Genomic DNA, 23,126 nt, shown 5'->3' with positions numbered 1-23,126 from the left:
TACATAGCTGCCATTAATCCTTCCCTACAGCACCTGGGGAAGTGCCGAGTCTATGAAAACAGGATCATATTGAAATCATTATTTTTCAAGAACATGTGGGCTGAGCCCATTTCAGTCAAAATACTGGAGCTTACTGCATCCAGACAGCTGTACACTGTTGAAGGTTCACACCTGGTTTAACTGTAAGCACAATATATCAACACGTGCTTAAATATGAGCAGTTAAATATTTTACTACTAATTACTTTGCAAACACATCCATCCACAGACTCATCCATTATGTTATTTATACAGCTTACATCCAGATAAATTTTCTACCAAATATTAACTGGATGGGACAGATGATGCTTTTCTATCCTACCATTTGTGTTTGTAGCACCAGACACATGGAGAATGTCTGCAGAGAGGTAGGGTTCAAAGGGAGTTAACACAAATCAGGTTTGCTGCACTAAGACTACAATGAATTAAGGTCCAAATGGTGTCCTATGCTGTAAACATCTAAAAGTTCCAGCTCCCACTAAAGTTTTTGCACACTCTACTCCTCTCACCATCACTTCAATCACCAACAGAGCCTACCCAGGGCTACCAAGTGTAGAAATACTACTGAAGGCTGGGAACAGGGCTGGGCTGTTTTAAAACTTGTGTTACTCACTCTGCTAGTTCCCTAAAACAAAACATCCCACATGCAAGAATTTATAAAGGCTAATTCAGAAAAATATTATTTCCATACAAGCCATTACATAGCCCAGGGTTTCAGTTACAGACTTTTATGAGTGTTTTCAGGCAGTTAACCCACAACATCTTGTCTCACAAGAGGTGCTTCAGAAACGAAGCACAGTAGCCTTCTCCTGACCACGCCAGGAACCCTCATGATTTAACAAACTGCTCATAGATCAATTGCAGCCCCATACTCAAAACAGTTTTAAGACAACATGTGAACTGTTTAAAGGTCTACACTTACACTGGACCAAAACCAGAAAACCAAAATCCCACAAGAAGCGACAGCTCTATAGTGCTCTTACTCAGATCAATCTACATCTAAAAATGAAACAGCATCTGCTTCTTCTCAGGTTAAACAGCTCTGCAGCAGCCTCTTTGGAAAGGTTTATATTTGTGAACAGCCTTTGAAACAAAGCATGGTGATTTTCTAACAAGCATGAACCTGCATCCCATAATACATGTGCCAGTACAAAGATAAAAGCCAACTCTTACTGGTTGATTTGGAACAATCAATTTTAGCCATTCAATCCATTTTCTTTTCCATTCAACACTCAAGTCAGATTTCATCCATGTCTGCTGCAGCCCAGTAGAGTCTTTTGACACTCTTTAAGGCAGGCACAGCTCAGAATAAGCCCTACACACACAGATAGGCAGGTCCAAAGAAGCACCATCACAGGAACCCCACAGCACACTGCACTTCACACAGGTATGTTGGCATCAAGTTGTGGATCAGTTCTGCACTCAAATCCCGGGCTATATCACACCTGCTCGCTTTCCATTTTGACTAATCAATACATGAATGAATCTGGTGTCACCCTCAGGGCATTTTAAATGTGAAAACTGTATTTTATTTTTTCTTGTGGCTGTAAAGCTGCACAATTGCCCTGAGGTATCTGCTGGGCTAATTCTGCTACAATGGTAATACTTAAGTGCCGTTAATGAAAGCTCACAGAGTAGTGAAAATCTGAGAAGAAAAATCACCTCTGAGCATCCTGGGTATGGACTGACAGTTTCTTTTGGAACTGTGATGACATGCAGAAGATGAAAGCTAACAAGTAAAACAATATTGACTTCAATTAATTCAGACAGATATTCATCAGGTATATTTTCAAGAAATTATTTCCCTTTCCATATGTGCATGATTGCTTATTAATCTAAGGAAATCCTAGGTGTACATGATAAAAAGCAATTCAACCTTAATTTCTGTAATTAACTGCGAACCACTCTGAATAAGCTGAAATTTATTTGGAAATGTCTGATCAACAGGTACCAGGGGATAGATAGCCTAAGGTTTTACTTAACTGACCACAAATGCAGTATATTTTTCTCTTCTGACAACTCCATTCAATTAAATGTCTCTGACTTGTAGTGAGACAGAAGAATTAGGCCAGTATCAAGCATCTTGATGAGCTAACAGTTTTGTTGCCATCACTGCACTTCAGCACGCTGAAATATTTCTTTCAAAGAAAACCTAGCACTTTCCTTTTATCAATAACCTTCTGAACCTGAACAAGCACCACATCGGGGTGAAGGTGTATGAGAAAGAAGGCAGGCTGCAACAAAGCTAGGAGGAGAAAAAAATTGTTGGCATTCGTGTGAAGGGAACATTCATCCCAAGTGATATTTCAAATGTCAAACTGGTACTAACTGCGTCAAGCACTGATCAAAATACACAAGACAGAGATTGCTGTAAAAACTATCACAAGCATCTAAATTGCCTGTCATCACTAGGTGGAGTTTGAGAAAGTACAAGCCTTCAGCATCTCTCTGTGCAACCTTCTGGTGAGGCTTTATATTTTTAATTGTCCCAATACGAAACACAAACTCTCTCTCAATAAAGCAGAGGTAAAAAAGATAGCTAAGAAGTTCCACTTGCTCTGCAGCCCACTGGCATTCATTAATTTAGGACACCGGGGGATCTGCTGGCTGGGTCTGTACATGCATAGCGCAGAGCTCTCAGAAACAACTCAGCACCTGATTTGCAACGTGCTGGATGCTACAAAAGGTTTATAAAGCCTTTATGAAATAGAAATACCTGTGACTCTCTCTCTTGTAGCCCATTATTTCAGCAAAACCTAGTTTAAGGAGTCTTAAGGAAATGGACATGATATTAAAAAAGCAACTACAATTAGTCAAAGAAAAATATCTTAGAAACAGTTTAGGTGTCCCTAATTGCATCAGGCAAAGAGATGGACCATGTAACTTCTCACCCACTCTTTCAGCCCTGTCTCTTGTGCTTTAAAGATGATTTCTAATGTTTGTAGAAAGCAAAAAGTTAGCAGAAGGAACAAAACATCTCAGCATCCTCTGAAAAGGCATGGAGGGTCCCACTGGGCAGGTTCTCACCAGCCTCAACGCAACAATTTAAAACATTATTGCTCCAGGTCTAATTTCCCTCCTTTCTCAGAAACTACAACTCCTCGTAAGAGGGTTAACAGAAGGGAACGTGTGTTCACTCTCTGGATGCCCCAGTTCACAGCTTGGTGTATGAATACAGCCTACCAGTGACAGTTAGCTCACACTAATATGCTACACAATAAGCGTGATTAACTGTCGTACTGACACATTCCCTCCTGCTGCGTTGGTACAGGGGCAGCCCTGTCCAGCAAACAGCCAGGCAGGGAGATTTTCCAGGGGACACTGTTCAGACCCTTTGTAACAAGAAGGCTGCACATTTCACCTGCTCACACAAGTTAGAAAAACCTTTTTCTAGTGGAAAGAGTTGATCTAGAAAAAATAAAGTTATTAAATTCCAACAGAATTTTCCTTAAAATAAAGCTCCAAAATACACCAAAAAAACAGAATATAAACCTACTAAATGATAACTATAATAATTTTTATCATAATATTATAAAATTATAGAATGGAAAACTAAGCTCTGAGGTCTTCTAGAGCTAAAAGAATTATTAATTTTTGTTTCCCATGCCACAACAACAATTATTCTGCAAGTTAATGTAAACCAGGTATAAACATTAACAGTAACATTTTTATAGTGAAAGAATCATTTTCCAAGTTGGAACACTTCTGCATGACTGAACTCCTCTACTCTTCCACAGTTTTGGATGTTTGAAATACCAAGCCTTGCCAGACCAAAACCAATTCTGAAAATGTCAGAGCAGTACATGAAGCCTTTTGCTCTGCAAAATATTTATATGCCACCTATAGAGCTGTTCTCTGTATGTGAATTCCCTGTCACTTTTGATATCCAAAAGTACTTGCTTATTAAGTGTAAACGTAGCAAGCAAAAGCACAGCTCCAGCCTCGTTTCAGCACAAGGGAGAAACACTTTATTGCCTCAACACATGTGTTCATCAACAGGACAGTGCACTCCTGCCCAGATGACCCATGCCACCCACTAGCCCACCTCTCAAGCTGCAGGCCTTCAGTGCTCCAATGCTTCAATCCTTTGAAAAAGCATCAACTCCAGGGCATTATTTTTCAGTGGATGTATGTGATGGCAAGCACACACTGCAAAGGCAGCTCTTCCTGTTCACACTCCAGTATTTTATAGTTCCAACTTCCTGTAACTATTCACACTTCCTAGCAACAGTTTGCGGTGGACCTGTGTATTCAGTGAAGTTCACACACGCTTAAAAAATAGCAATAATAACCAGTTTACACTTCCCTGATAAGCTGACATTTGGATTGTAGTAGACTGATGGTTAAGTCCCTGGTTTAGATGTACTGACTTACTCTGTGCTTTCCTAACTACCTCCAAATGTGTTACCAAACCTGAAACCTAAAAATGCACAAGGTTTTGTGGGTGGTGTTTTCTGGATTGTTTGTGGGTTTTTTTTCTCTGTTTTGGTTTTGGGGGTTTTGGTTTTTGGGGGGATTTTTTTATTTGTTTAAACAACAGGGCTAGTTTCTATTTTTGTTTAAGTCCATATCAGCTTATTGATCTAAGGGTTGTCACTTGCAAATCCAAAGCACAATTAGGACAACAGTTTGTTATTTAAGAGTTCTGATGGTTTAAAAAAGAACACAAAAGGTTTCTAAAAAAAACTATTTCAAAAGCACAAACAAGTTTGCTAGGTTATGAAGACCACCCAATTCAAGCACATCACAAGTATACTCTAACAGACTCTGCAAGCAGGGTCCTAGAAGAGCAAGCCACTTAAAAAGCACAACAACTCTGAAAACGTGTTAGCTACACATCTGGCTTTTGGTTTTCTTTCCACAGCCAGCCCACACTGACTTTTCTTCTATTTTTTTTCCCTTGAGCTCACACATGCTGTGTTTGCCCTGCCAGTGATAAGGCAGTGTCCACTGATAAGAAAGTAAGAATTGCTCTCTGCTACTACAAATGCTTCCAGGTGCGTTTTTGTGTGTCATCAGTTTTTAGTAAGAATCTCAACATAAGATTTTGAGGTAAGCGTGGTTGTGCAGGCAAGCTCTTCACTGAAATCTATGACCATCTATGATCTTGGCTTTTTTCTTCTCCACCCATATTTCCATCACTGTCCCAATGACAGTTGCTACATAAGGCTGAGAAACCACTAGACACAGCACTACTCACTAACACGCAGCTAGAAAACCATCTTTGATCTGAGCCATAACTCACATCAACCTGATTTTCATCCCCACTTCAAACATCCTTCCCTCAAGTGCACTAGTTGTTCTACCTCTAAATGGCTGACAGCAAGACAAAGCTTGGGTGAGTGGAAGCCAGCAGTTCCTAACATGACAGCACGATCAACCTTTCTAGCACTGCTCACAGGGCACTAATCCTTCAGGAATTTCCCACCATTCCTCCCCTTGTGCAAAAGGAAAGACAAGTTTTTTACATTCTACACAACCACAAAACTTATCTTACTCTAGTACAAAGGACAAGATGTCCTCCCTGACATCTTAGACCCAAACTCCAACGAGGGTACAGCTTGTGGGGACATGAAAATCTGAAGGATATGTACAGGATGGCTGCTCATATTTAATAAGATGGGCACACTCAAGAGAATTATCTTCAATAGCGACAATCTGGGTTATGCCTAACAATTCTGTATCTCAGTTTATTTTCCACTCTGCTTTTGAGCGTGTGTATTTGGAACAGAATGAAGGCACTCTCTGGGTTTTTATTAAATGAGTTAATTTATCTTCACTCGAATGTTTGCTTTCCTGGAGAGTTATTAAACTACCTGACTTCCAGGTGAAGGCACAGCGAACAATGGACGGCTCCACTTTCACTTTTCTAAACTCTGACAGATCAATAAACAGCCAAGCAGCGCCACAACCTTTCTGATTCACAATTAAAGAGTCCGATCTGACTGAAAACCAACAAAAACAGCAACAGCCGAATGGACAGGCTGCACCAAAACACAACTACACCGTAACACTCTGCGTCTACAACTCCAAGGGAGTGATCGCGTGCTTTCAGTTTCTTTGAACCCTGCCTCTATCCACATTTGTAGATAACAATTAAAGACAGAGATAGATACAGACAGCAGCAGCCGTGCCAGCTAAAGAAAGAGTGAAAACCAATGCTCGGCTGAGGTTTGATAGAACATACCCACACCAAATCCACTTCCCACTGCAGGCAATCAACTCAGTCCTGCACAGCACATCACCCAAAACAGATCAAAGCCAGGCCAGCCCACAGGTACCCCAGAAATGAGCCCTCCTCACACTGATGGTCTGAATAATACCCCAACCTCATGCTGCCACGGGAGCTGCAGGATCTCAAGGAAAGCCACACGCAGAAAGGTCTGATCCAGCAACTCAGAGAGGAGGTAACAGCAGTTGCTGAGTATTTCATTACTCATTTGAATCCTACAAATGGAATACCAGATCCCCAGACGAGAAACACACCATCTGTAATCAAACAGCAGAGTCTGGCATACACCTGAGTTGGTCTGCAGGAGTATCTAGCTGCACACTACAACTGCTACCAGGGACACAATCAAAAGGGGGGTTTAGGCTCTTCTGCTACCAAACAATGCCAAAGGTGTGAGACAATTGATAATTCTGGAGGGGTTTTTTCTCCAGATTTTCTTTTGCTGTACATCTAGAAATAATACAAAGGCTTCCTAACAGGATCCAGAACTGCAGTTCAAAGTATCTAAAAACCTCATGCAAATAAAAACAAGAGTTTAGAAACTGATACCAACACAGAAATTGGAATGTTTCCTAATAAATACAACCAAAACTTTCCAAGACAGAGAGATCCCCAGCACCAGATTGCCTGTCCCCAGGGAACAGCAAAGTATGCAGATAATTAAGCTTACTTGAGTTTACAACTTGTAACCTTTGTGTCATTTTATGGAAACAAACTATATTTAAGGAGAAAAAAAAAGGAAGAAAATATTTACATTCTGACAACATACAAGTCCTTCACATGAAGGACCACCAAATAAGTTCCCATATGTTATCAGAGGGAGGTTTACAATATGATATGACCTAGTGTACAAATCCAAGGCTTTCAAAGTATGGCTCACATCCCACTGTCAGCACCCTGCAGCCCCCAAACCCAGCCTTCGCTTATTCAGCTTCTCTGCAACTATTTTCACTGAAGTATTTTTAGCATTCATCTGAAAATACGTATTTTACGCTCTGGAAAGAAGCTAATTGCACCACCACCTTTATCCCACATTGTCCCAATTCTCCTCTGTCCCTTTCAGCTACCAGGTCTTGATCTTCCTCTCCTTCCAACTCTTTCTTCCAACTGCTTCTTTCCTAATCTTCGATATCCATGTTTCCATCTTCATCTTCTTCTACCTAGTGTACTTAAAATCTCTCCACCTCATCTCTTTGCCATCTGGGTTGTTCCCTCTCTCACTTCGGACCAATTGCTTCTCTGGTGTTAGTGTCACTCCACCTCTATGAGTAGGTCCTGTATCCTCTTGCCACCAGCAACAATCCCAGCAGACTCCTTCATGCCATGCTCTCCTATAAAGCTGTCATAACTACATATATAACTACATATACCTCCAGAAATACAATAACCTATGAGGGTGTGACTCATCAGCTCCCTGAAGATCACCACAGGATTTTCAATGATGGACATAAAACCTAGAAACCCTCATTTTGCCACAGACTTGGTATTCTGAGCAGCCTGAAGGAAGAGGATGTCAAATAGCCTGTGATCCCTGCAGCAGGCACATGCGTTGTACAGATGCATGCCTCTGCATTTCTTGCAGCTCTTTTTATTCCGTGTATCGTAGTGTGAATGTAGGGAAGAAGTCCACCACCAACTTTATGAAAACATAAACTAGAACACCACAGACCACACATTGAACCTGCCCTTCTCATTGTGGGTGGGGGCATCAACACAAGCAAGAGATATGGGTTACTTGCACAACATTTTTTTCTGCATGTAGACAACACCCTAAAATGATAAGGGAAGACAGTTTGGCATATATTTTGTTCACAAGGAACAGATCCAATGTTATTTAATTTAAGGAAGACAGGGAACATCTGACCTATTTCCACCCGTTACATGCCCATCCTCAAAAAGACAACACTAACTCTCTATCTGCTTTATTACCACTATTGCAGAAGGAGAGCTGGATATCATTGCCACAACTTCCAACCCAAACAACTTATTGTAGGCCAGGTTCACACAGCACAGTGTATCCCTGGGACAACTCAATGAAACAGTGTTTTGTACTTAGGGAAGACACACACCAGCAATAAGCCTTCACTGAGGCATCACTTCCAATGACAGAGGTGATATGCACCAAGAGGTGATACACACCAACTGTGTTTCCTTCACAGAGGAACCACATCTGAGTGGTGTAAGACGGGAACAGGTAAAGCACTTCTTGTGACTTTTGTGTAACAATTCTCATAGGGGATGTTCCTCACACTCATGCACGAAACGTTCCCATAGTCTGCCTGTGAGGAGCTTCTCAAAGACAACTGTCATGGAATACTCTGGTTGGAAAACACCTTTAAGGTCATCAAGTCCAACCCCTGACCTCACGCTGTCAAGCCCACCACTAACCCATGGCCTTCAGCAACTCAGGTACATCTTTAAAATGTCTCCAGGGCTGGGCACTCCCCCAGCTCCCTGGGCAGCCTGGGACAGGGGCTGACAACCCTCTCAGGGAAACAGTTCTGCCTCAGCTCCAATCTCAACCTCCCCTGGGGCAACTTGAGCCCATTTCCTCTTGTCCTGTCATTCATTACTTGGGAGAAGAGACTGAGCCCCACCTCTCTACAACCTGCTGTCAGGGAGTTGCAGAGAGTGATCATGTGTCTGGCTCAGGAGAGATCCCGCTCCAGCTGTCCCTCATGGACCAATGTACACATCAGCCAGGTTTCAGTACTTGGGACCAACACACCACACAGGACCCATCTCCTCACACTGCCTCTCTCCACAGGTGGCCAAAGGCCCCCCAGGACACCTCAGGGAGTGGAGGACCGGAGTGACAGCCCTGGGGAACTGGACACGAGGAGCCTGTCACCGCAAAGGGCCACAACCACACGTGCCACTTGCACACCCGAGGTGACACACGCGTGCGGCAGGGTAAAGGGGCCACCAGCCCAACGTGAAGCCACACAGCGAGACTCCCGCCAAGGGGAACGGGACCACCGCGATGACAGCCGGCCCGCTGTCTACTCGCACAGGCCGGGGCTGCGATGGCGGCCAGCCCGCCGCAGGGACCGGGCACCCCGGGGGTGTCGAGGCCACCGCTGCCCCGCCGCCCCGATGCATCACGGCCGGCGCGACCCGACGGGGGAGGGGGCAGTCGCTCATCCCCCGCCCCGCCTCCATTGCCCCCCCCCACGCCTGCCCCCTCCCCCCACAGGCGGGACCCGCCGGCCCGCGCCGGTTGGCGCCGGTTCCAGCCGGTGCCGCGCGGGCGGGCGGCGGGTCTCCGTGCGCGCGTGCCGCACGCTGCCCGCTGACGTCAGGCGCGTGTTGGCGCGCGGGCGGCGGCGGGGAAGCTCTCGCTACGTACGTGTAGTGCTGCGGCTTCTCGGGCTGCGCCTGCAGCGCGCTGGCGGCGCTCGCCGGCCCGGCCGCGGCGGGGCCGCTCGCCACCGGGCCCTTGGACATGCCTCCTGCCTTCCGCTCCCGCCGCCGCCGCTACCGCCGTGGAGACCTTTATTATTCACTCTGCGCGGTCCGCACGGAGGGCGCCGCGCGCAGGCGCCGCCGCCGCCATTGCCGCCCCGGTGCAGCGGGGCGGGGTGGGACTTGTAGTCCCGCCGCGCGCGCGCGCTCCGCCAACCGCGGGACGCGACGGGCGGCGGCTTCCGGGCGGCGGGACTACAGCTCCCAGCGGCCCCCGCGGCCGCGGTGGCTCGCGCTTCCTGCCGCGCGGGGAGCGCGGCCGTGACGGGACCCGTAGCGCTGAGGGGAAGGGAGCAGGGCGCGCCCCGGCGGCGGGGCAGGGTGGTGGTGTCCTCATCGCTGGCCTTGAGGAAGGGCCCGCGGCGGGGCAGGGCGGCGAGCCCCGGGGTACCGCCCCAAGCCCCGCGGGACAGCACCGAGCCCCAGGGACGGCCCAGATGGCTCAGCCCGGCCCCTCCAGGCAAGCGGAGGAGGCCGGGCCTGCGAGAGGATGAGGAGTTATTTGTGGCAGGCAGCCTCACTTCCTTCCTCCGCCCCCCCACCACTTCCCTCCGCCGCAGGGACTGAACGAGGATGCGGGAGCGCGGTGTCCCAGCCAAAGGGCTATTTTAGTGTTGGCATCTCTCGTTGCACCCACGGGACAATGCGGTCCAGGAAGCAATAGCACTGCAGCCCCGAGGAGGAATACCCAGAGAGCCACGAGGAGAACCTACCTCCGAGTAGGTGACACCAAAGGACCCGGGATGCCGGGTCATCAGAGGATCGCGTGGGCTCCCAGTCCCAGGGAAGAAACTCTCCCCCTGAAGGAGCCGTGTCCAAGGAAGCGGCTGAATTCACATGCAAAGAGCTTCCTCTGTAAATTAACTTCTCTCCCAGGGGAGGAAATGATACGAGTTTCTTTTAATAGGACTTTGATCTCTTGAGCTCCACACAGAACCGCTTCCCTCGCTGGGATCTTCCAGCTGTGTGGCAGAGGGCAGTGAGGATTTATAAGACAAACACCTTTTTTGAACTCTGCCAGCACACGCGGGGTGAATGACGTTAATAATAAACTTTGGGGCCTGGTCTGTGGGCTGCCTCTGCAGCTGTTTTGGGGAGGGAAATAACTATTAAAATTCTCATTTACACCGATTCAGCCTCTACCACGGGCAGGCTTGTACTGGAGTAATTTAATAGCTCCTTCCCCTGCACATGCAGGAATAAGTCATAGGATATCAATACCTTCTTATTCATCTAACAACCCTCCTCCGTGGGAGGCTGGAGTACTATAATTACACAGCTCTTGGTCAAGTAGGACAACTTTTCCCAAGTCAATACATGAGGAGGTATTTCAGTTAATATATACACATACACACCAACACAAAACCACTGTCAGCAATGAGCCCCCACACAGAAACCCCCTTCAGTTATCCACAAATCACACCAAGAACACCATCAAACCAGCACTTCATGCACAGGGATTCAGAAATCACAGACTCAAATGCTTGTACGCTGATGTTTACAGTCTGGTACTGAACCTGTTTCCTCTTCCAGTTGTCTTTTGTTTCCCAGTCAGGACAGCTCAGCGTACACTCTGCTGAGCAACACAGCAATGTTCAGGATGTGCCAGGTGTGTCTGCTCAGGGTGCATTTACTTCCATCTTTGTGCGTGTCCTTGTTAACATGTGCTTGTTTGCTCTCTTCAGCTTCAGCGCGTCCGCCTCTCCCTCAGCCAGTTTCATCCAAAGGGATACACGGCCTCTCTCTGCTCTTAGAGCAAAAAAGAATCAAAAGTATCTCTCAAATGAGAAACATAAGCAGCCATGCCTGTGAAAACGTGGGAAACATCTGAGGAGCCTCACAACTCCTGGAAACAAACACCATGCACGGGTCTCTGGCACCAGTGACAGCAGAGCACGCTCTCAAAAACAACACATTTCAAGTATATGCTGTTCCCGTCAGAACAGGTTTCTGGATTTCCTCTCCTGAAGCATGAACAACTCAGGTGAAAAGGGAGTTGTTCACTTAAGATTTCCCAAAACACAGTGCATATGATTTGGTTAGCAAATGATTTGTTTACCAACACCTCCCGACTCATTCCAGTGATATGCAGCTTGTTGTCTCTGAGAAAGAATTAACATTTTCCTTTACAAGAAAGAAAATTAATCTTCAAAATGAGGACTAGGGGCAGGGGAGATGCTCAAGACATCCCGTTGCACCATCTTGGTGGGTGTTTGACTTACCAGAGCCGGCAGAGGAGCAGGAGACAGTCACTCCCTACGTGCAAAGCTCCTGCAGAGCCACAGCAATCCTCACCCTGCCCGTCGTGCCGGGTGTTGGCCCCAGAGCCTGACGCACTGGGAGAGGATGCAAAACACCATTTAAAATCAGGGTTTGTGGAGCTCATGGATCCCTTTAGGAGCAGTGATTGAGCAGGCATCTGTTTGTGTCCACTATATATTCTGCGCCCTACAACTGACAGGCATTTGGGACCTGTTCTTTCTGAGTGTGGGACCCTTTCCCATGGGAGCAGGGACCTGTCCCCACTCCCAGCAGTCATCGCTAATACAATTAAATACATAGCAAGCGGTAACTTAAGGCAACAATTTCCCCCCAAATACAGACCTTTAATGTAATTGGTATTTATCTTCCTTGATGCTACCAACAAGGTACATGGATTCTGCTTTTCTACTTGCAATGAAACTTTGCAATTAGCTTTAACGTTGGATGGGACCTACTGTCCATGGGATCTAGGGGAGGGAGGCAAAAGGGGATACAGCTCAGCCTCCATGTGCTCCCAGGGCAGTCACATGGCCCATGGTGGCCTTACCAGGCCCAAAGGTCAGACTCCCCCTGACTCCTAGAGGGTCACAGCACAGCGGGGCTGCCCGGCCTGAATATTCGTCCCTCGACAAGCGTTCCCGGGCTGCTGCCACGATAAAACTGGGCAAGGGGTGCCAGAGCCGCTGCCAGAAACTCGTTCCCTTGTGAGGGGCTTTGGTCGGCCCCTCCGACGCTCCCGAGTGCGGCGGGAGGAGAAAAAGCAGCGGCGGGAGGAAGGGGGGGGAGGTGTGGGGGGGGAGAGGCCCCAGGCTGCCGAGCGAACCGACACACACACACCAGGATCTCGCGCCTCGGTTCGCGCTGCGGCTGCGGGAGGGAGCGGCTGGGGGAGGCAGCGGGGGGGTGACGGGGACGGCCCCACCGCCCCCCACCCCCCGGGCGGCCCCGCGGCATGGCCCGGCCCTCGCCGCTCGCAGCCCCCCGCCGCGCGCCTCCGCACCGCACCGCCGGGAAAGGCGCTTCGGGGCTGAGAGCGGGGTGCGGGCCGGACGCCGCGGAGGCCGCTCGGGGGGTGCCCGGGTGGCCCCGCCGCGCCCCCGCCACCGCTCGCCCCGCTCCTATTGACTTCCCATTGTGGAGCTTTGCAACAAAGGGTAGGATCCAAACCCTGTCCCGTTTTGTCCAATCAGCACGCAGAGCGCCCGCCGGACGTCGATTGGCCCCTTCTGTCTTCAGAACACCCAATCGGACGTCTACTTTAACAACCAATCAGCGGCCGGACGCGCGCCCAATCAGCGCCGAGGAACCGGAGCACGGCCTTTGTGTGTCGTGACGCACCGGCGCCGGCGGAGGTCCCGGCCAGTGGCGCGGCGCGCTGTTTCCAGGCATTGTGACATCACCGCGCCGTGTGCCGCCCCCCGCGATAAAAGCGGCGTCCCCGCGGCGGGGAGGGCGCAGTGAGCGGTTGTTCGGCTGCGGAGCGGCTCACGGCGGCACCGGCTCGCGGCAGCAGCGCAGGATTCAGCGCGCAGCGCGATCGGCACCAGCGCGTCCCCCGTCCCTAAGCGGTGAGTAACGCGTGCGAACGGCGGTACGGAGTGGCCGCTGCGGCAGCGCCCGGAGCCCCCGGCCCTGGGCAGGCCGAACCAGGCCCTGCGTACGTGCCCTGAGTCACGGCACGTTCCCATCCCCCCCCCCCCCGCCTCTCCGGGGCGGCCTGGGAGGAAGAAGGAGGCGGCGTGACTCAGTCCCTTTCCCCCGGGGAGGGGAGCGGCTGGGCCGCGGTGCGCGGTGGGGGCGGAGTGGGGGGGCGATCCACGGCTGCTCCTCCCCCTCCCGGGGGAGGCCGCTGGCCGCCTGCCCGCCTCTGCGCCGGGGGAGGGGGCAGCGTCGGCATCTGCCGCTTCTGTGGCGGGAAGGGATTGGACGAAGGTGGCGGCGGGGGGGGAAGGACACGCACACACGGGACGCCGTGTCGCTGCGACCGCCCTGGAGAGGGAGAGCCCAGTGTCACTCCCGTGTGTCGCCGTAGGTGAGTGAAGAGACATGGCCCGTACAAAGCAGACCGCCCGCAAGTCCACCGGGGGCAAGGCCCCGCGCAAGCAGCTCGCCACCAAGGCGGCCCGCAAGAGCGCTCCCTCTACCGGTGGCGTCAAGAAGCCCCATCGCTACAGGTAAGGCCGCCAGCCCGGCCCTGCCTCCACCGGCACGGTCCTGGCACGGCTTGGCCCTGCCTCACCAGCTCGTGCTCTCTCCTTCTCACCTACCTAGGCCGGGCACTGTCGCCCTCCGCGAGATCCGCCGTTACCAGAAGTCTACGGAGCTCCTGATCCGCAAGCTGCCCTTCCAGCGGCTGGTCAGGGAAATCGCCCAAGACTTCAAAACAGACTTGAGGTTCCAGAGTGCGGCCATTGGGGCCCTGCAGGTACTTACCTCCAGCCTCGTGGTGCCCAGTGGTGCTTGGGCGAGGGGGTTCTAACGACATTTCTTCTTGTCCTCTTGAAACAGGAGGCCAGTGAAGCGTATCTGGTGGGTCTGTTTGAAGACACAAACCTGTGCGCCATCCATGCCAAGAGAGTCACCATCATGCCCAAAGATATCCAGTTGGCTCGCAGGATACGGGGGGAGAGGGCTTAAGTGAAGGCTGTTTTTATGGTGTTTTGTAGTAAATTCTGTAAAATACTTTGGTTTTAATTTGTGACTTTTTTTGTAAGAAATTGTTTATAATATGTTGCATTTGTACTTAAGTCATTCCATCTTTCACTCAGGATGAATGCTAAAAGTGACTGTTCACATAAACCTCAGTGATGTTGAGCCTTGTTGCTCAGGAGTGACAAGTTGCTAATATGCAGAAGGGATGGGTGATCTTTCTTGCTTCTCATGCATGTTTCTGTATGTTAATGACTTGTTGGGTAGCTAAACTTGTAAGGTACTAGAATTGATATAAATGTGTACAGGGTCCTTTTGCAATAAAACTGGTTATGACTTGATCCAAGTGTTTAACAATTGGGGCTGTTAGTCTGACCATGCATCACTGTGATCAAATGTGGACTTTTTCAAGAGGGTGAAACTACAAGTCTTAACCACAGTGTAACTTACAGTTTCCTAAAAAAAAAAAAAAAAGTAAACCTGGCAGCTATAGAATACACTATGTGCATTTATAATAGCTATTTTATATATTGTAGTGTCAACATTTTTAAATTAAATGTTTTACATTCACATGTTGAGGAGTCTTTGTCGTTTGGTTTGAATGGGCTTGAAGAAGCATCTTCCTGGCCCCACTAGGTGCCTGTAGGCCCTGACTGCTGCTGCTCTGGCTACTTGATTTTTTTTTTTGGCTGGTTGAGAGGATGGAGAACTTGCCCTGGCTCCCCTGGAGCTTGTTTTTTTGGAGGGCTGCTGGAGCTGAAGTGGCTTGTGGGCAGTGCTAGAGCTGAGGCCTGCAGCTGTGGGGAGAGGAGGAACAGCCTGGCAGCCTGAGGCTGGGCTGGTTTGTTTGAGGTATGCTGGTGTTTTTCATGCAGCTGAACTGCTTCCTGCCTCAGCTGCTCAGGCACAACTCTACCACTAAGCTTTTTCTCCTTAGTAGATGCAGGGGAAGTTTATTTTGGTGAAACTGGTCTGCCTGAAGCAAAACCACCTCCCTGAGCCGTGTGGGGGTGTGTGGCTGCAGCCCCCGAGTTTCTGTGGGAGCTGACTGCGTCACTGCCAGCTCCTGCGAGGGAGCAGCTGGTCCCACTGAGCAGCCTGGGCCAGGCCCTCACCACCACTCATCTCCCAGCTAAGCTTTTTTTGATGAAAGGATTAATGCTCAACCCGTCCCCTCAGCTCTTCGGGCTCTTGTTTAGACAGGTCTGGTTTTCCCCGTGGTGCCTCTGGGAACAGCCCTACCTTGCTGGGTTGTGGTGGAAGAAAGCTGCTCCGATGACATCCCAAAGCCAGGTAATTAACATCTAAATTGAGCGGGGAGGCTGGCTCGGCCAAACAGAACAGGCTGCACGAGTAGGGCTGGAGCTGGCACACACAAGCAGCACAGGGAAGTGGTTCAGCTCGCTCAGCTTGATTTATTTCCATGAAACCCAAAGTGCTGTGGCTGAAGGAGCAGTTGGGGAGGAGGAGCAGGGCCAGTTGTGAGCAGGGAGCAGGCAGCTGCCTTCACAGCGCTTCCTCCTGGAAGTGGGTTGAAAGCCATCCAGCCTCCTGGGAGTGGGGGCCACATCATTCAGGGTGCTGCCGGCTGCTGGAGGTGAAGGCTGGAGCCAGGGCTGTCCCTCATCACACAAACCCCTCGGTGTGCTTAAACCCTGCAGCTGGAGGAACAGGCACCACTGACCCTGTGTCCTCACCCAGCTCCCACGGCCCTGCCCCACGCTGCACCAAGTGTGCTTGGAACAAGCACAGCCCCTGGTCACCACAGTTAACTCTGCTAAAAAACATGTTCTAAACCACTCCAAGGTTTAAACAAGTACTTCCCTCACTCTTTAATCTGTAGGGGGAAAAAAAGATTGCCTTGCATCTAAATTATTAACTGAATTGCTTTAAGGGCCTGGATCCAAGTTAAGGTGATGCCAAATGAGCTCAGGTGGCTCACCAGGGCAGGCTGTTGGGACACTGGGCAGGGGTGTCCCCACAAGGAACCCCAGAGTGTGCCGTGGCCCAGGAGCTGTGGCATTTGGGAAGCACCACGCAGCTGGCATTTAGGTTAAAACAACCCAGCCTTCCACGTGCTGGGATTTATGCATGCTGGGGTTGGTGCTGAACTGCAGTAGCAGGCTGGGCTCCTGCAGCAAAAGTATGTTTTAAAATAACATCCCTCGAGAACAATGTTTTCTCCAAGTTCTTAGTGGAAACAATGAACCATCTGGGTCTGCCCAAAAGCCATTTCTTAAATAACTGTCAAGTGGTTCTGTATGGAACCCAGTGACCACATCCACCAGAGAACTGGGGGGGGGTACCTGTTCATCTCAGTCACCTCAACAAAAGGAAATTGAGATCCTGCACGTGGGGGACCAGAATCGCAGCCCTTGGTACTCCACAGTCTCCCCACGATGATATCCCAAGCGGAACCGTTCCCTTACCCATGCTCCTGACGATTTCCTCGCAGTCCTGCTCAGACCTGGCTGCAAACACCAGGCAGTCGAATGTGCTCCCGTCAGGACTCTCTGGGGAAGCGCTACAAATGGAAACCCGTCCATTAGGCGGCAGAGCCGGCGGCTCTGGAAGCCCAACCCTGACTCGTAACCGCACCAGAGACCCCGCGGCTGCTCTGGACAGCACTTGTTTGTGTTCTCAAGACCCACATCCCTCTGCATCTCCCCCCATGGGCAGCACTTACACCACGCAGAAGGCGAAGAGACGGCTGCTGTCCCTGCGGCGTCCCACGCAGGAGATGGCAGGGTAGGGGTAGCGGCACAGCAGCTGCGCAGGGGATGGGAGGGGGATGGTGTCAGGAGCTGCACTCAGTCCCTGGTGTCCCTGGTTTTGGTTGAAACTGGGCCCATGACCCCTCCAGATGGACTCTCCGAGCTGTGAGATCAACAGTCTCAGGAGTCACCCAGACCTCTGCTGTCACTCACTCACCTTGGATGAAGTCTTATCCCGTATGAGGACTTCTGCTTCCTTCACATCAAATAAAACCTCCTGCATGGGGGATGGAGGGGGAAGAAGCTTGGATCATCGCAGTGTCTGAGCTCTATTTTTAATAAGACACTTACAAGAGAGAGATTATTCAAAAGCAGAGGCGATGAAGCACAGTCAGGAACAGCTTTTTCAAGGCTTTTTTCTCTCTTCTACCCTTTTTTTACCAGTCAGTGCTCTTGCACTGGAATCATTTCACAAACCACTCCCCAAAGACTCAAGCAATAGTTGACCTGAGCCCTGAAGCACCTCTGGAACCAGGCTCAGCCTCCCCATAGTTTCCCAAGTGCTTTTCTGCAGATGATTGGGTTTTTTTTTACCTTAATGCTCTTCCCTATCCTGCCTGCAGAGATGCTTCTAACCAGAAAAAAACCCCACAAGAATGGAAGGTGCAAAGGCTCAGCCAAGTGAACCTGGAGCCATCAGGACAAAATGTTTCCCAGGGCAGAGCCCCTTTTTTCCCCCCTGCAGTTTTCCACCAAGCCCTTCCTGGGGTGCCCTTGGCCCTGTCACTCACCCGTAGTGCCAAATGCTTCTCCAGCACAGTGGGGATGGCCTGGTCCAGCACCTCTTTGCCACCATACTGAAACAGAGCAAGAAGGAAGGAATAACCTATAGGCATATGAAAAGAAACCTAGAAGAGGCTATTTACCCCACAGCATGTTTCTGCCCCATCACCTCACCTTCCCAATGCAGGTCCGGCCAAGGTACTGCAAGTCATAGAGCAGCCTGGGGAGAAAAGGGCTTGGGAGCATCAGAGCAAGACCCTGCCCATCCTCCTGCTGCTGTTTGCTGGGGAAGATGCTCACAGCCCCCCACCACCCCCCCAGCCCATGGGAGTAGCTTTGGCCCCACAGCTTTGAGTGGAGACTGGGGGTGGTATGGTCATGGGGCTGCTCTAATGCCAGGGCTCCAAGCCCAGCCTGGGGGGGTCCCCATGGCCCTGGACCTACCTGCCCCCGTGCAGCTGCCCTGACTCCTCCTGGCCCCTGTGCCGAGGGCCGTGCTGGAGCTGGAAGTGAGGCTCCTTCTCCTTCAGGACCTTCAGGTAGGGCAGCAGCGGCTCATAGACTCGCCCGTCATGCCACCGCCAGCGCAGCAGGCGGAAGCTCAGGGGTTGGCCCTTCAGCTTCTGCAGCAGGGCCCCAGCCTGGAGGGAGGGTGTAACAGACAGAGAGAAGGATGAGGAGCAGGAGAGGGGCAAATGGGGAAGGACACAGGCTGCCCCTCCGTGCCCACCCACCTGCCCGCTGTAGGCGTTCCGCAGTGAGTGGCCATTGATCTCATCGAGGATGTCACCGGCCAGAACTACCTCATCCACCTCAGCCTGGCTCTCAGGGAGCACCTCAGTGACAAAGACACGGCCCTCCACGTACCTGGCGGTGCAGCCAAACCCCAGCTCAGCCCAGGGACCCCGCTCAGCTCCTCCATCAGCAATCTGATACACATCACTGATGCACAAAGGCAGGGGAAAGCCACCTCGTGCACAGCAGATACCAATAAGGCTGAGCCCAGGGGCAGGAAAGCATCTGAGAGCTCCAGTGCTCTCAATGGGGTATTTATCTCCCCTTTTGGGGGCATTTTCAGTGCAGTGGTGTCCAGAAGATGAGGATCAAGGCTCCTACCTGAGCACCATCCCCAGCACCTGGCACGGGACTGTCTCGTAAGTGATGCACACCTGGAAGAGAGAGGTCAGTGACAATTGCCCTGGCAGTGGCCACAAGACACACAAGGACAGTGACCAGGACAAGGGGGAGGATGAGAACCGCTTCCCCTGGACCATTTCTGGCCCTGACACCAAACCCGAGTTTCAGTGCCCCAGGCTGGGCTGAGACAAACAGTGGCTGCTTGTCTCCATCCTCTCCCAGGGTTCAGCTGTACCCACACCCTGGAGGGACAAACCTGCGAGATGGATGGGACGGCAAAGCAGTAGGTGAACCCTTCCCTCAGCGATGAGCCCTCCTCCCTCTCCCCACGCGACCCCGGGCAGGCGGGGGACGCTGCCGCCCCTCCCCACAGCCGCTGCCATTTGCGGCAGCGCTTGCTGTCACATCGCGTTAGGCTGGGAGCCGGAACGCGGCCAGCTCCGCCCGCAGCGCTTGCTGTTGGAAACGCCCGGGAGCCAGCGGGACCCCAGTGCACTCCTGAACCAGCCCCAAAACGGCCTTCTGCTCTTCTTAGGGAGGAGGGAGGGGGGGTTCTTTTGGGTTAAAAAGGCAGCAGAGGGATGCTCTTCGTTCTTAAAGGACATCACGGCATCCCCGCTGTTCCCAATAAACGCGGCGATAGCTCATTGAGCAAAAGCACAGGTGAAACCAACTGAGACATAAGCTCTGTCAGCCCTGGGAAATGAGGATCTGGGGGGCAAGAAATAAGGGAAAGGAGGATGGAAAGATTTCATTTAGGTATGGGTGCTCCTCTGGTTTGGTTTTACTCCCAGGGATGCTGGGATCTGCTCCTGGTGACAGCCCAGGCACCCAGCAGGATCCGACCTCGGTGGCAGAGGTGGCTCTGTTCATGCTGCTGAACCTGAGCCAATTAATTCACCCCTGGGCAGTGAGTTGTGTGGCAATGCCTCCCCGCCAAAACACTCCTCATCTTCCTCGCTTGACTTTGCAGCGAGGGCCAGGCAGCAGAAGGACACTCTGGGGAGAGATGAGCCCTTACCGGCAGCAGCCAGCTTTCGTCCAAGAAGCTGCAGTTCTGCAAACAAAGGAGCTTCAGCACCATCAGTCCCGGTGAGGAAGGGGCTGGGGACCTGTGCTGGCAGCTGTGTGCCGACCACCACCCCAACCATTCATCACCGTACCTGCAGGTCCAGGGAGAAATCCATCTCTGTCACCACCAGCAGCAGCGAGAGGAAAGGCTCTGCAGAGGGATGGGGATGGAGAGGCAGCATCACTGCCAGGATCCCGGCAGCCATAGCCTCATGGAGATATGGCAGAGGTCCAAATAAAGCCATTTTTGGTGGAACTAATGAGCCCTGGGGAGTGAGTCCCTGAGAGCAGCCCAGCACTGCAGCACCCAGGCTGCTGCTGGAGGCTTATCCCAGGCTCCCACTGTCAGCACGAGGAGAGAAGCACTGTGGTTCACTGCCTGACTTCCCCAAATTCAGACCAAGGCTCCCAGCAAATGTTGCTGACGAGCAACTTTCTCTCCATTTCTCCTCTTAGATTCAAAGCAAAGCTGCCTGGGCTCTCCTGCACGAGCCTTGTGATTGCACTGGCAGAGATCTGCAATCTGCTCATGCACCAGCAGCACGGGTGATTTATAAGCCATCTAGGTACAGGTTTAACACAGGCTTATTTATCATAATCAAAAGATTAAAGGCTTTCCCTCTGGCCTGGTCCCCCCGCCGAGCACAGCTGTGGATGGAGTGGTGCAGCCTGTCAAGGCAACGCAGCCATTTACTGCACCAAAGCCCCCATGTGCCCCCCTACATGGGACCACAGCAGAGGCCACCCAGGGCTCTGCTTCAACCAGCATCCTCCATCCAAAGCAGCAACATAGAGTATTGCTGCATCAGAAGAAATTTTCCTATCCCATGACACTAAAACCAACCTTAGATGGGTTCAAACCGTGTTTAAATATTTACACCTCTTCCCCCCCCCGCAGCACCATATTTAGCTTTTACTGCTAAGTTTGGCTTAGGATAAATCACAGTGGACTATTTTCCTTCCCCCTCATGCCTGCCCTGAGGCAGGTTTCCTCCCACTTTGGAGGAGCCACCATCTTACCCAGGAGCTCTTCATTGCCGAGGATGGAGCTCAGTGGGTCGTAAAACTGAAATGGGGAGAAACGCCACCATTATGCTGCCGTTCTGCCGCTCACTGCCCCTGGGAAGTGCCTCCCCCTGCCCTGTGCTGCACCTCCAGGAGCTGGGGGCTCTGTGTGAGCTGCTGGACGGCTGCTGGCAGCATCTTCCCCTGCAGAGCCAAGCGCAGAAAGTGCCGCCCGCGGCCCTGCGCCATCCGCACCTTCTGGCAGCTGCCCACCGTCTGGATGCTGATGGACAGAGGGGTCGGCCTGGATGGGGAGAGGGGAAGCGGCTCAGGCCTGAAATGTTTGGCGTGCCAGCATCCTCCCTGCACCTGGGGTCTTTGAGATGAGCACGTTGTGACAGATGCCACCATGCCCCAGATTCTCATCCCCAGCCCAGCTGAGGGCTGCTCACCTGCCACCATTCCCCAGGGGAAGCTGCTCCAGCCAGCGCCAGTAATCCCATCTCCTGAAGGCCCAGGCTGGCTCTGCAGGAGAGAAGGAGCACGAGAAGAAGGAGCACGAGAGCCCTGGCTGTGGGGCACTGGGAAGCTGTGAGCTGCTGCCTGGGCATGAAGGGTCACTCACGTCGCAGCCCCTTGCGCAGGATGCTCTCCAGCAGCTGGCAGAGGGAGGTGAGGTGTGGCGAGGTGTCCGTGCAGGGCCCCCCTGCCTCCCGTAACCGCAGCACTGTGCCTGCGGGGAGAGGAGCATCAGCACCCACAGGCACCCTCCAGCTAGAGCAGAGGAGGGGTACCTATGACAAAAGCTCCCTGCACAGCCCCAGGATGAGTAATGAGGCTGCAGGAGGTACTCAACACCTCAGCAGGATGAGACCCACCCCAGCTGCCCCGACAGAAACTCAGGGAAACTTCCCCAAAGCCAAGGCCAGGTGCGGGGCTGGGATGAACCTGTGCCGATGCATAGCCAAGGACCGAACCCCGTCCGGGGCGAGGGCTGCTAGAAGGAGCTGCAGCAGAAAGGCTCCTGAAAGCAGCTTCCAACAGCCCTCGCCCCAAGGAGGGGGCCAGGCTCACCTTTAAGGGCGCTCAGCAGCGGCTCGTTCCGGGCCATGGGCGGTCCCGCGGCGGCAGCTGCGACCCGCAGAGAGCCGGGAACCGGGAGCAGCTCCGCCCCGGGAGCAGCCCGGCCCCACGGCGGGGTGGAGTGTGCTGTGGAGGGGGTGAAAGCTTCCACCTCACACCCACCCGCCTCAGCTGCTGCCTGGGGACCGGCCCCGGATCCACTGGCATTGCCATACGGACCCAGACGCGTTACTTATGTGTGTGTATATATATATATATATATATATATCTCCCTTCTGTAACAGAGACACGAGTGCACATATACACACAGCTGTGCCTGTACCAGGACAGCGCGGGCGGTGGGTGAAGGGTACGGATACACGTATTGACAAGGCAATGGCTCGCCCCGCCATAGGCACACACAGGAGCGGCTCTAGGTGTGACTCCCGCCCCGCCTATGGGGATGTTACACGCACCAACAGCCTTCCCGAGGCCGCGAGCAGAGCCCCCGCCGACCGGGAAGGGCCCCCCCAACTTCCAGGGGTACCCGACAGCCGCGAGTTCGAGCCCTGCCGCCGGCGGAGCGGGGCGGTGCGGACCCGGGGGCGGTGCGGAACCCGGGGGGCGGTGCGGGGCGCGGGGGGCGGTGAGGGGCCAGGGGGCGGTGCGGATCCGGGGGGCGGTGTGGGGCCCGGGGGGGCGGTGCGG

General features: G+C 52.1%; 3 protein-coding genes across 8 annotated transcripts in view; 1 reads left to right on the top strand and 2 right to left on the bottom strand.

Annotated features, from left to right (window-relative positions):
• UNK (unk zinc finger) overlaps nucleotides 1-9,859 on the bottom strand; it is a 43,145-nt gene extending 33,286 nt beyond the window's left edge. For all 6 annotated transcript variants that reach the window (XM_062010557.1, XM_062010561.1, XM_062010562.1 and 3 more), the window contains exon 1: nucleotides 9,620-9,859. In XM_062010557.1, coding sequence (XP_061866541.1) covers nucleotides 9,620-9,717 — 98 coding nt within the window. In that variant the 5' untranslated portion in view covers nucleotides 9,718-9,859. The remainder of the gene's footprint in view (nucleotides 1-9,619) is intronic.
• Nucleotides 9,860-13,347: 3,488 nt separating this feature from the next.
• Nucleotides 13,348-14,987, top strand: LOC104559499 (histone H3.3A). Its single transcript, XM_062010556.1, has 4 exons — nucleotides 13,348-13,565; nucleotides 14,030-14,171; nucleotides 14,269-14,422; nucleotides 14,506-14,987. The coding sequence occupies exons 2-4, from the start codon at nucleotides 14,044-14,046 to the stop codon at nucleotides 14,632-14,634; spliced, it is 411 nt and encodes a 136-aa protein (XP_061866540.1). The 5' UTR covers nucleotides 13,348-13,565; nucleotides 14,030-14,043; the 3' UTR covers nucleotides 14,635-14,987.
• A 1,094-nt stretch (nucleotides 14,988-16,081) lies between these two features.
• On the bottom strand, nucleotides 16,082-22,501 carry LOC133627193 (uncharacterized). The gene is made up of 16 exons (XM_062011037.1): nucleotides 22,431-22,501; nucleotides 21,982-22,089; nucleotides 21,809-21,881; nucleotides 21,504-21,660; nucleotides 21,372-21,417; nucleotides 20,444-20,502; nucleotides 20,302-20,337; nucleotides 19,260-19,312; nucleotides 18,878-19,010; nucleotides 18,588-18,784; nucleotides 18,318-18,363; nucleotides 18,152-18,217; nucleotides 17,578-17,637; nucleotides 17,333-17,415; nucleotides 17,076-17,170; nucleotides 16,082-16,307 (listed from the first exon to the last, which is right to left on the bottom strand). The coding sequence occupies exons 1-16, from the start codon at nucleotides 22,465-22,467 to the stop codon at nucleotides 16,273-16,275; spliced, it is 1,284 nt and encodes a 427-aa protein (XP_061867021.1). The 5' UTR covers nucleotides 22,468-22,501; the 3' UTR covers nucleotides 16,082-16,272.
• Nucleotides 22,502-23,126: the final 625 nt, after the last annotated feature.

The sequence above is a fragment of the Colius striatus genome, chromosome 18, assembly GCF_028858725.1.
Source record: "Colius striatus isolate bColStr4 chromosome 18, bColStr4.1.hap1, whole genome shotgun sequence".
Taxonomy (NCBI): Eukaryota; Metazoa; Chordata; class Aves; order Coliiformes; family Coliidae; genus Colius; species Colius striatus.
Note: the sequence above shows the minus strand (reverse complement) of the source record. Positions and strands in the feature narration are given on the sequence as shown.